This window comes from Thalassophryne amazonica, chromosome 5, assembly GCF_902500255.1.
Source record: "Thalassophryne amazonica chromosome 5, fThaAma1.1, whole genome shotgun sequence".
Lineage (NCBI taxonomy): Eukaryota > Metazoa > Chordata > Actinopteri > Batrachoidiformes > Batrachoididae > Thalassophryne > Thalassophryne amazonica.
The window spans coordinates 12,069,728-12,083,138 of record NC_047107.1 but is presented as its reverse complement, the minus strand read 5'-3'; the positions used below and the strand labels follow the sequence as shown (position 1 = coordinate 12,083,138).

The following is a 13,411-nucleotide window of genomic DNA, read 5'->3' as shown; positions in this document are numbered from 1 at the left end:
GATGTCAATTGAAACAAAGGAGAGGATTATCAAACTCTTAAAAGAGAGTAAATCATCACGCAGTGTTGCAAAAGATGTTGGTTGTTCACAGTCAGCTGTGTCTAAACTCTGGACCAAATACAAACAACATGGGAAGGTTGTTAAAGGCAAACATACTGGTAGACCAAGGAAGACATCAAAGCGTCAAGACAGAAAACTTAAAGCAATATGTCTCAAAAATCGAAAAATGTACAACAAAACAAATGAACGAATGGGAGGAAACTGGAGTCAACGTCTGTGACCGAACTGTAAGAAACCGCCTAAAGGAAATGGGATTTACATACAGAAAAGCTAAACGAAAGGCATCATTAACACTAAACAGAAAAAAACAAGGTTACAATGGGCTAAGGAAAAGCAATTGTGGACTGTGGATGACTGGATGAAAGTCATATTCAGTGATCAATCAATCAATCAATTTTTTTATATAGCGCCAAATCACAACAAACAGTTGCCCCAAGGCGCTTTATATTGTAAGGCAAGGCCATACAATAATTATGTAAAACCCCAACGGTCAAAACGACCCCCTGTGAGCAAGCACTTGGCTACAGTGGGAAGGAAAAACTCCCTTTTAACAGGAAGAAACCTCCAGCAGAACCAGGCTCAGGGAGGGGCAGTCTTCTGCTGGGACTGGTTGGGGCTGAGGGAGAGAACCAGGAAAAAGACATGCTGTGGAGGGGAGCAGAGATCGATCACTAATGATTAAATGCAGAGTGGTGCATACAGAGCAAAAAGAGAAAGAAACAGTGCATCATGGGAACCCCCCAGCAGTCTACGTCTATAGCAGCATAACTAAGGGATGGTTTAGGGTCACCTGATCCAGCCCTAACTATAAGCTTTAGCAAAAGGAAAGTTTTAAGCCTAATCTTAAAAGTAGAGAGGGTGTCTGTCTCCCTGATCTGAATTGGGAGCTGGTTCCACAGGAGAGGAGCCTGAAAGCTGAAGGCTCTGCCTCCCATTCTACTCTTACAAACCCTAGGAACCACAAGTAAGCCTGCAGTCTGAGAGCGAAGCGCTCTATTGGGGTGATATGGTACTACGAGGTCCCTAAGATAAGATGGGACCTGATTATTCAAAACCTTATAAGTAAGAAGAAGAATTTTAAATTCTATTCTAGAATTAACAGGAAGCCAATGAAGAGAGGCCAATATGGGTGAGATATGCTCTCTCCTTCTAGTCCCCGTCAGTACTCTAGCTGCAGCATTTTGAATTAACTGAAGGCTTTTTAGGGAACTTTTAGGACAACCTGATAATAATGAATTACAATAGTCCAGCCTAGAGGAAATAAATGCATGAATTAGTTTTTCAGCATCACTCTGAGACAAGACCTTTCTGATCAGGGTAATGCCATCCAGAGTAAGGATCTGGTTAGACACCATGTTTCTAAGATTTGTGGGGCCAAGTACAATAACTTCAGATTTATCTGAGTTTAAAAGCAGGAAATTAGAGGTCATCCATGTCTTCATGTCTGCAAGACAATCCTGCAGTTTAGCTAATTGGTGTGTGTCCTCTGGCTTCATGGATAGATAAAGCTGGGTATCATCTGCGTAACAATGAAAATTTAAGCAATACCGTCTAATAATACTGCCTAAGGGAAGCATGTATAAAGTGAATAAAATTGGTCCTAGCACAGAACCTTGTGGAACTCCATAATTAACTTTAGTCTGTGAAGAAGATTCCCCATTTACATGAACAAATTGTAATCTATTAGACAAATATGATTCAAACCACCGCAGCGCAGTGCCTTTAATACCTATGGCATGGCAGTGATGAATCTCGAATCTGCATTGGGCAAGGTGATGATGCTGGAACTTTTGTTTGGTGCCTTTCCAATGAGATTTATAAAGATGACTGCCTGAAGAGAACATGTACATTTCCACAGTCATTGATGATATGGGGCTGCATGTCAGGTAAAGGCACTGGGGAGATGGCTGTCATTACATCATAAATGCACAAGTTTATGTTGATATTTTGGACAATTGAAAGGATGTTTGGGGATGATAAAATCATTTTTCAAGATGATAATGCATCTTGCCATAGAGCAAAAACTGCAAAAACATTCCTTGCAAAAAGACACATAGGGTCAATGTCATGGCATAGGGTCAATGTCAATGAGCAGATCTGATTTGATGCAGGTGTTAATTTGGGGGATGAAAATTTACAGGGTGATTCCATAATTTTTTCCTCAGAATTCAATCAATCAATCAATCAACTTTTTTCTTGTATAGCGCCAAATCACAACAAACAGTTGCCCCAAGGCGCTCCACATTGCAAGGCAAGGCCATACAATAATTATGAAACACAGTCTACGTCTAAAGCAACATAACCAAGGGATGGTCCAGGGTCACCCGATCCAGCCCTAACTATAAGCCTTAGCGAAAAGGAAAGTTTTAAGCCTAATCTTAAAAGTAGAGAGGGTATCTGTCTCCCTGATCTGAATTGGGAGCTGGTTCCACAGGAGAGGAGCCTGAAAGCTGAAGGCTCTGCCTCCCATTCTACTCTTACAAACCCTAGGAACTACAAGTAAGCCCGCAGTCTGAGAGCGAAGCGCTCTAATGGGGTAATATGGTACTACGAGGTCCCTAAGATAAGATGGGACCTGATTATTCAAACCTTATAAGTAAGAAGAAGAATTTTAAATTCTATTCTAGCATTAACAGGAAGCCAATGAAGGGAGGCCAACACGGGTGAGATATGCTCTCTCCTGCTAGTCCCCGTCAGTACTCTAGCTGCAGCATTCTGAACCAACTGAAGGCTTTTTAGGGAACTTTTAGGACAACCTGATAATAATGAATTACAATAGTCCAGCCTAGAGGAAATAAATGCATGAATTAGTTTTTCAGCATCACTCTGAGACAAGACCTTTCTGATTTTAGAGATATTGCGTAAATGCAAAAAGGCAGTCCTACATATTTGTTTAATATGCGCTTTGAATGACATATCCTGATCAAAAATAACTCCAAGATTTCTCACAGTATTACTAGAGATCAGGGAAATGCCATCCAGAGTAACGATCTGGTTAGACACCATGCTTCTAAGATTTGTGGGGCCAAGTACAATAACTTCAGTTTTATCTGAGTTTAAAAGCAGGAAATTAGAGGTCATCCATGTCTTTATGTCTGTAAGACAATCCTGCAGTTTAGCTAATTGGTGCGTATCCTCTGGCTTCATGGATAGATAAAGCTGGGTATCATCTGCGTAACAATGAAAATTTAAGCAATACTGTCTAATAATACTGCCCAAGGGAAGCATGTATAAAGTGAATAAAATTGGTCCTAGCACAGAACCTTGTGGATCTCCATAATTAACTTTAGTCTGTGAAGAAGATTCCCCATTTACATGAACAAACTGTAATCTATTAGACAAATATGATTCAAACCACCGCAGCGCAATGCCTTTAATACCTATGACATGCTCTAATCTCTGTAATAAAATTTTATGGTCAACAGTATCAAAAGCAGCACTGAGGTCCAACAGAACAAGCACAGAGATAAGTCCACTGTCCGAAGCCATAAGAAGATCATTTGTAACCTTCACTAATGCTGTTTCTGTACTATGATGAATTCTAAAACCTGACTGAAACTCTTCAAATAGACCATTCCTCTGCAGGTGATCAGTTAGCTGTTTTACAACTACCCTCTCAAGAATCTTTGAGAGAAAGGGAAGGTTGGAGATTGGCCTATAATTAGCTAAGATAGCTGGGTCAAGTGATGGCTTTTTAAGTAATGGTTTAATTACTGCCACCTTAAAGGCCTGTGGTACATAACCAACTAACAAAGATAGATTGATCATATTTAAGATTAAAGCATTAAATAATGGTAGGACTTCCTTGAGCAGCCTGGCAAGAATGGGGTCTAATAAGCATGTTGATGGTTTGGATGAAGTAACTAATGAAAATAACTCAGACAGAACAATCGGAGAGAAAGAGTCTAACCAAATACCGGCATCACTGAAAGCAGCCAAAGATAACGATACATCTTTGGGATGGTTATGAGTAATTTTTTCTCTAATAGTCAAAATTTTGTTAGCAAAGAAAGTCATGAAGTCATTACTAGTTAAAGTTAATGGAATACTCAGCTCAATAGAGCTCTGACTCTTTGTCAGCCTGGCTACAGTGCTGAAAAGAAACCTGGGGTTGTTCTTATTTTCTTCAATTAGTGATGAGTAGAAAGATGTCCTAGCTTCACGAAGGGCTTTCTTATAGAGCAACAAACTCTTTTTCCAGGCTAAGTGAAGATCTTCTAAATTAGTGAGACGCCATTTCCTCTCCAACTTACGGGTTATCTGCTTTAAGCTACGAGTTTGTGAGTTATACCACGGAGTCAGACACTTCTGATTTAAAGCTCTCTTTTTCAGAGGAGCTACAGCATCCAAAGTTGTCTTCAATGAGGATGTAAAACTATTGACAAGATACTCTAACTCCCTTACAGAGTTTAGGTAGCTACTCTGCTCTGTGTTGGTATATGACATTAGAGAACATAAAGAAGGAATCATATCCTTAAACCTAGTTACAGCGCTTTCTGAAAGACTTCTAGTGTAATGAAACTTATTCCCCACTGCTGGGTAGTCCATCAGGGTAAATGTAAATGTTATTAAAAAATGATCAGACAAAAGGGAGTTTTCAGGGAATACTGTTAAGTCTTCTATTTCCATACCATAAGTCAGAACAAGATCTAAAATATGATTAAAGTGGTGGGTGGACTCATTTACTTTTTGAGCAAAGCCGATAGAGTCTAATAATAGATTAAATGCAGTGTTGAGGCTGTCATTCTCAGCATCTGTGATTTCTTATAGTGTTTCTTAAAGCCAGAAAGTTGCCATTTGAAATGACTTTAGTTTTGTGTCATGTCTGTGATCTGCTTTTTTTTCTACAAAATTAAACAACTGAATGAACATCCTCTGAGGCCGGTGATTCCATAATTTTTGCCAGGGGTTGTATATGAAGCGGCCCTTAAGGATGCAAGCCTAAGCTGAACACTCATGATCTGTGATCCATCTGATGGCACTCAAGAACTCTCTTCATCAATTCGCTGCTTTAACATTTCCCAGAATGCACCGCAGCACCAGCAGAGTTCTGGTGTTTCAAAGCCACGTCAACAATAGCTAGTGAGGATGTGCATGGCGTTGATTCAGGGAGTTCACAAGTGATTATGATGATGGCACGTTCTCCCAAGCTGAGAGGGTTATCTCGAAGAGGTGTACCACCTGTGATGGACTTCTGCTGCGCGCCGATGTTGTCTTGTTGTCCATATACTTCACAAGGTGTGTTTCCATTGTGCCCTAAACTAGAAGGCTGCTGAAACTGACCTATCGCGTAAGTCACTGACCGCGAGGCGGCACGAGATCCACAGCTGTGAAACAGTGTCAGCCACATGGGCAAGGGCTTACTTCTGACAAGTACAACTATACAGCCTTACATTCAGAAATGTCAATTAAAACTTTACAGTTGACTACTCTGGTCTCCGAGGCATACGAGTTGGACCTTCACACAGTGAAAACATTTATTTATTTATTGAGTACTCATCCAGAACCTTGGCATTAAGAACAGCAGCCCATACAATAGCCTTGCGTTCTGAAGCACCACACTTGGCCTCAGAGAAGGTTTGGGCAGAGTGGCAGGTTGGTGACCAGCACTCCTATTCCACCACTGCCCACTCCTCAGTATGATTTGTTAAGTGTTTAACAATAAATTCTACCTGGGATGGGCCATTAGGTACAACCCACACAGAAAGCTGAAGTCCACATTGACAAGGACAGTACATCGGAAAAGTATTCATCGGAAAACGGTTTGCTTTTTCTACACTTTTTTTTATGTTACAGCCTTATTCCAAAATGGATGAAATTCAAGTTTTTACTCAAAATTGAACACATAATGACAGTGTGAAAAAGTTTTTTTTTTTTTTTTGTTTTTTTTTTTTATTTTTGCAAATTTATTAAAAAAAAATAATGCAATTGTAAAATACCCTCAGCTATATGAGCATTGATATATATATATACACTCAACAAAAATATAAACGCAACACTTTTGGTTTTGCTCCCATTTTGTATGAGATGAACTCAAAGATGGGCAGCACGATGGTTTAGTGGTTAGCACTGTTGCCTCACAGCGAGAAGGTTGTGGGTTCGATTCCCGTGGCCTTTCTGTGTGGAGTTTGCATGTTCTCCCCATGTTTGCGTGGGTTTCCTCCTGGTGCTCCAGTTTCCTCCCACATCCAAAGACATGCGGATTAGGTGGATTGGAATCTTTAAAATTGTCCGTAGGTGTGTGTGTGGGTGTGTCTGTGTTTGTTTGTCTATTTGTGGCCCTGCGACAGACTAGCGTCCTGTCCTGGGTGTACCCCGCCTCGCGCTCTATGACTGCTGGGATAGGCTCCAGCCCCCCACGACCCTTAATTGGACTAACTGGTAGAAGATGGATGGATGGATGGATGGATGAACTCAAAAATCTAAAACTTTTTCCACACACACAATATCACCATTTCCCTCAAATATTGTTCACAAACCAGTCTAAATCTGTGATAGTGAGCACTTCTCCTTTGCTGAGATAATCCATCCCACCTCACAGGTGTGCCATATCAAGATGCTGATTAGACACCATGATTAGTGCACAGGTGTGCCTTAGACTGCCCACAATAAAAGGCCACTCTGAAAGGTGCAGTTTTGTTTTATTGGGGGGGGATACCAGTCAGTATCTGATGTGACCACCATTTGCCTCATGCAGTGCAACACATCTCCTTCACATAGAGTTGATCAGGTTGTCAATTGTGGCCTGTGGAATGTTGGTCCACTCCTCTTCAATGGCTGTGCGAAGTTGCTGGATATTGGCAGGAACTGGTACAGGCTGTCGTATACGCCGGTCCAGAGCATCCCAAACATGCTCAATGGGTGACATGTCCGGTGAGCATGCCGGCCATGCAAGAACTGGGACATTTTCAGCTTCCAAGAATTGTGTACAGATCCTTGCAACATAGGGCCGTGCATTATCCTGCTGCAACATGAGGTGATGTTCTTGGATGTATGGCACAACAATGGGCCTCAGGATCTCGTCACGGTATCTCTGTGCATTCAAAATGCCATCAATAAAATGCACCTGTGTTCTTCGTCCATAACAGACGCCTGCCCATACCATAACCCCACCGCCACCATGGGCCACTCGATCCACAACATTGACATCAGAAAACCGCTCACCCACACGAAGCCACACACGCTGTCTGCCATCTGCCCTGAACAGTGTGAACCGGGATTCATCCGTGAAGAGAACACCTCTCCAATGTGCTAAATGCCAGCGAATGTGAGCATTTGCCCACTCAAGTCGGTTACGACGACGAACTGGAGTCAGGTCGAGACCCCGATGAGGACGACGAGCATGCAGATGAGCTTCCCTGAGACGGTTTCTGACAGTTTGTGCAGAAATTCTTTGGTTATGCAAACCGATTGTTCCAGCAGCTGTCCGAGTGGCTGGTCTCAGACGATCTTGGAGGTGAACATGCTGGATGTGGAGGTCCTGGGCTGGTGTGGTTACACGTGGTCTGCGGTTGTGAGGCTGGTTGGATGTACTGCCAAATTCTCTGAAACGCCTTTGGAGACGGCTTATGGTAGAGAAATGAACATTCAACAGCTCTGGTTGACATTCCTGCTGTCAGCATGCCAATTGCACGCTCCCTCAAATCTTGCTTGCGACATCTGTGGCATTGTGCTGTGTAATAAAACTGCAGCATCTTGATATGGCACAACTGTGAGGTGGGATGGATTATCTCAGCAAAGGAGAAGTGCTCACTATCACAGATTTAGACTGGTTTGTGAACAATATTTGAGGGAAATGGTGATATTGTATATGTGGAAAACGTTTTAGATCTTTGAGTTCATCTCATACAAAATGGGAGCAAAACCAAAAGTGTTGCGTTTATATTTTTGTTGAGTGTATATATATATATATATATATATATATATATACACACATACATACATATACATATTCGACTAGACTGGGTTGCTTGACTGGGCTGGGTTGCCAGTCGAAGATTCAAGCTTCTCTGCTATGGAAACCACCTGGACAAATGAGAGTCTCCACAGAAACACTGAACAATAATATAAACACAGCTTCTGTTTTCACTCCCATTTTTCATGAGCTGAACTCAAAGATTTTAAATGTTTTCTATGAACACAAAAGATCTAGTTCTCTCAAATATTGTTCACAAATCTGTCTAAAACTGTGTTAGTGAGCACATCCCACTTCACATCCTGAGCTTGATATGCCATACCTGTGTTCCATCCCACCTCACAAGTGTGACATAGGCAGCATGATTATTGCACAGGTGTGCCTTAGGCTGGCCACAATAAAGGCCACTCTGAAATGTGCAGTTTTGCTTTATTGGGGGCTTTGAGGTGGGGGGGGGGGGGTGGTGGTTCAGAAAACCAGCCAGTATCTGGTGTGGCCACCTTTTGCCTCAGGCAGTGCAACACATCTCCTTCGCACACACATTTGCTATGAAGGTCTGTATAGGAACAACCAATATTATATCAATATTATATATTGCCAGTAACACAGCTGTGGGTTTTGGATACTTAATTACTTCAAAATGCAAGAGTGTCAATAAGGGTGTCAGCAACAGGAGAATTTGATAACATGAGCAGAGGGTCAGTAAACAAGAATCAATCATGCCACATAGGAAGTCCAATAGCTGGCATGCTAACCTTGGAAGATACAGAAAGGCAGTGCACATCAGTAACTGGAGAGCAAAACACTGGAAATGAATAAAACTGGTTGACACTCAAGGCATTGTGTCACTGGAGTGAAGGATTTGTGATGGTCAAATAGTGTAGAACTCAATTAATTACAATCTGAATGTGCAAGCCAAACTCGAGTCCCCAGGAAGTAAGGCCAACAACATGCACTAGGAGTAAGGCCATCAAAATAAAAGCATTAGAAAAATAAGCACTACGTGGAGATAACCACCATATCAGATAGACACTAAAAATATAAGATGTGCGAGACAACACAAAAAGGAAACAAAAACCAGTGATCACAGAATGTGAAGATGGCAGTCTTTGGGTATCACCAGGAGACAGCTTTTTGACATCACACAGATCTGTACAAATCCTGATGAAAGCTTTTAATCTAAACCTTTACCTTTCAATAAACCTTTTAGTCTCAGCCTTCATTATGATGTCACAAGGACCTAGCAGAGTCAAACACCTCCTCTGTTGGTTGGTGGAGGGTTGTATCTTAAGATTTAAAGGAATTGTGAAGAAAATTAAAAGTAAAGTTTGAATGTGAAGAGCTTCACCAATAATGGTAGCAGCTGAGTCAATAATGATGTCATTAGTGGATTGTGATTTTTTTCTCTCTCTCTCTCTGTCTGAATTACTGAGCTAAATTAGTTATAAAAATGATTTATAAAATTGGATCTAAAATATGTCCTTTCAGGAACTGTCTAAAAGGCTAAACAAAACCATTTAACTGAAGTTTTACTGACGTCTTTACCAAGTAGAACTTATGTCATTTTGCTGTTGCTCTGCATGTGGATATTTGATCTGGTTTGGACTTAAATCTGTATGACAAAATAGAACATCATTCCACATTTGAATCTGTTGTCCAAATAAAAATATCTCAGTGTAATGTCTTTGTAATTTTAGCAATAAGTAATCCCAATACTAAAATCAAACATTCTTCAGCCTCGCTCTGAGTGCTTACCGACTTTGTCACTTACTCTAATTTGACAGATTTTTTTGTTTGTTGTTTTTTCCAGCAAAGGAAAGCTTTGTTTTTACATATGGTACAGTTCCGGGTACCATAATGCCGTAATGTTCCGTTGGGTGTTGTGGTAGCCGTGGCCCACCCGGCTGGTGTGATCTTTCATTCGGACTCTCCAGCACGTCTGTGCTTGAAGTGTCTCTGTAGTGTCTCATGTTTTCTGGAGGCCACACTGATGCTGTGTCTTCTTCCTGCAGGTCAATGCGGTTGTATTGTGTCGGGTTGTCATGGTGACTGTTTCCAGCGCTCGTCGTCGTGCTAAGATGCTCAGTCCAAGCGCAGCTCCACAGATGCAGACCTTTGACCTCACCTGGTAAGATACGTAGATTTTCTCCCTCAGAAGGAAGAAGGGGCTCCCTCTCTTCCTCCACTGTCATTAATTCTTTCTTGTGCACTCCCTCCCCCCTCACTGACTCTCTTAATGTCTTTCTGTATGCATCTCTCCATCTCCCCTTTTTTTCGAGCCAACATTTGTCAACAGCAACAGTGTAAGAGACTGGGAAGGTCTGGTTCCTAAGTCTGCTGCGGGAGCTGTGTGGTCTTATCATAAAAACACATGGGGTGTGTGTGCGTGTGTGTGTCTGTGTATGTATGTGTGGGTGGGTGTGTTGCTTTGTGGTCTTAGCAAAGTTGGGGGAGGTATTTGTTTGTTTGTTTGTCTGTCTGTCTGTCTGACTGTCACGGGGCCGCATATAGGCAGACAAACACATTCACACCCACACACACTTATGGTCAATTTTAGTTTCCAATTCACCTAACCTGCATGTCTTTGGATGTGGGAGGAAGCTGGAGCACCTAGAGGGAGCCCACGCAAACACAGGGAGAACATGGAAACTCCACACAGAAAGGCCGCAGGTGGGAATCGATCCCACCACCTTCTTGTTGTGTGAAGCAACAGTGCTAACCACTAAGCTACCGTAATAATGGCACACATCAGAATTAGGACAAAACATATACATTTTACAGTGTTTATGTGCACTAAACTTGAAACCCCAAATGAGGCAATGTGAGTGTGTTTGTTGCCGCTGCAACTGTCAAGTCGCGCCGCCAGGCCAGCTTGAGAGGACAAGGCCTACCGCAGGGAGGGAGGGGCAGGAAGAGTGATAAGAGGAGAGGCTGGAGCATGCTTCGGTCCATGTGTAAGTCTGTCAGTTTATTGTCCTTGTGGGTTGAGATAAGAATGGAGCCAAATAATCTCACCAGAGCCTGGATAAATTCCTCTGGAGGAAAAACAGTGGGCAATTGACCTTGATGCCTGTAGTGTTGCAGCCGAGCAGTGAAAAACAGTTTTTACAGTTCCACTCACTCAGCCAAATCCCAATTATGAATTAAGAATATTCCTAACTTTGAATTAAGAATATTCACCGGCCATGAAACCTTCAGCTTCAACTGCAAGGCACGCATCAGCTCCAAGGTGTCATCCAATTTGCATCTGAGTTCAAGAGTCAACGCAGTCTGAGAATGCACTGCCTTGCCGACCTCGTTAATCATAACGGACAAGCGAGGGCCCGTGGTTCTTGATGCCGCCGTCTTGCCAATTTTCCGGTAGATTAGGGCAGCACATAAGCCAAAAAGTACCAGCCCTGCTACCATAAGACCAAAAATGAATAGGTCCTTGACATCCTCCACAGAGAAGGGCACCAAGCATGCCACACACCAGGAACTCCAGGAGTCGAGAACATAGCCCGCAGGATACATTCCATCTGGGCAGGCAGGATCCCCCGGTCCTGACCTTCTTGTAGAAAAAATGGTGTCAATAGCGTTCAGAGACCAGCTGATCAATTCCATGGTTAATCCAATAGTAGTCCAATGGATCCAGAATCCAATATAGTTTTGAGGAATTCACAAGTCTGCTGAAGTAGGGACGTGAAGGTTAAAAGCAGAGAGATAAGGGAGAGTGGAGGAGATGCGACCACCCTCGTCGGAGTCCCATGCTGAAATGATGCCACCCCAGTCCTATCATCTTACGTCCCACTCGTGGGACGTAAGTGTATGCCGACCGTATTAAAAATGCTGTTATGCCCAGGCGTACTTCTAATAAGTTATGCAGCTGTCACACCTTGATGATTTAGCCAGCATGTGCTGACATCCCCATTTCCATGGAGTGGTTTGGGTTGGTATACTGCACGGTGTGATACATGTTGGAACCATTAAGTCTGGCATGGGTTACATTTCCACCACCCGCAGAACCCTTTTGTTTGGCAGGTGGAACTCTTAAATATTCACAAGCACATCATCAAGCACACATACACTCCATATGGAGGCCAAACAGAGTAATTTAACATTTTATTTTATTTTATTTTATTTTTGTTTTGGTGGATCATGGGATTTATTTTTGTTGCGTGCAGACTACTGAAGAGTCAGCTTATGTTTGCGGTAAACACTGATATCAATGAATGAGGCGCTGTGACTCTTTCAACTTTTAAAATAAGGTAATTGTTTTGTTATGACGCAAAGAGCTGGTATTCTCTGGTTAAGGTTGAGAACTGCATAAAATACAAAACGCGACGTTTCTTCAGCCATGACAAGGAATTAAAGTATTTTCAGATGTTATTTTCCAAAATCAGGAGGCTTTATGTGGATAGGTTTCATCAGGCTGTGATGATGAATCTGACTGAAAGAAACAGAAACAAGATTAAGATTTTATATTTAGAACGTGTGTGAATGGTTTTAACATTTGAAACAGTCTGAACTGTTCAAGTGAGAACTGCAGCTTTCAGTTGCTGAGCCAATCAATGGACAGCATCAATGGACATATTTTGACTTATGAGTAACTTACAAGAAACGTGAGTCAACAATTGCATAACTTGCCTACAACTTATGTCCCACATATGAAAGCATGAGACATACGTTGAAAATATTGTGCATGCCCAAAACCTTTGAGGTACTCGTGTATTATTATCAGGGTTGGGTAGGATTACTTTGAAATGTAATCCAAAAGTAATCAGATTACAAGTAATCCAAATGTATTTACATACATACATGTAATCCACATGTATTCTTTCAAAGTAATCCTACCCCACCTTAATTATTATGTATATGAGCGTGTTTCAATCTGCTTTTAACTTACACAAAGTTTACTCATAACGTATTAGACGTATGACAACATTTTTAATACTCTCGGCATACGCTGGCTAAATCGTCCACGTGTGACAGGGGTGTTAGTTCCTGAAATACTTTTTTTATATTTTATTTTTAAACAGGTGTGAAGGATTTATCAATTACAAATACTCCAAACAACTCTACTGCATGAATATGGAATGTGTTAGATGTTTTGGATAAGAACTACACATGACATTAATTAACATTAGATCCTGATTGATCCTGTCAATGATTTAAGAGATTTATAAAATCTACATGTTTACAGCTGCTGTGCAAACAGCTTCTCTTTTGTGAGATACACCACACACAGTCAGAATATTAATTTTTATGGCTCAGATATTAGTGGATAAAGTATTAAGGTTTGCTTTAATTCTCACAGCAAGTAAAAAAACAACCCTCACCTTCCACCAGTCTTCACAGACAAGTGAACTCCAACTGACACGTTTGAGTTAATTTATCCTTTCAAAAGGCAGTAATCCTTTCACTTGAATCTGCTTCATCAATACCAAAGCTCTGTGT

General features: G+C 41.6%; 1 protein-coding gene across 1 annotated transcript in view; it reads left to right on the top strand.

The window, feature by feature from the left end:
- adgrd2 (adhesion G protein-coupled receptor D2) overlaps positions 1–13,411 on the top strand; it is a 415,295-nt gene that overhangs the window by 281,657 nt on the left and 120,227 nt on the right. Inside the window, exon 18 of the mRNA XM_034169723.1 lies at positions 9,988–10,103. Within this exon, the coding sequence (XP_034025614.1) occupies positions 9,988–10,103 (116 nt within the window). The remainder of the gene's footprint in view (positions 1–9,987; positions 10,104–13,411) is intronic.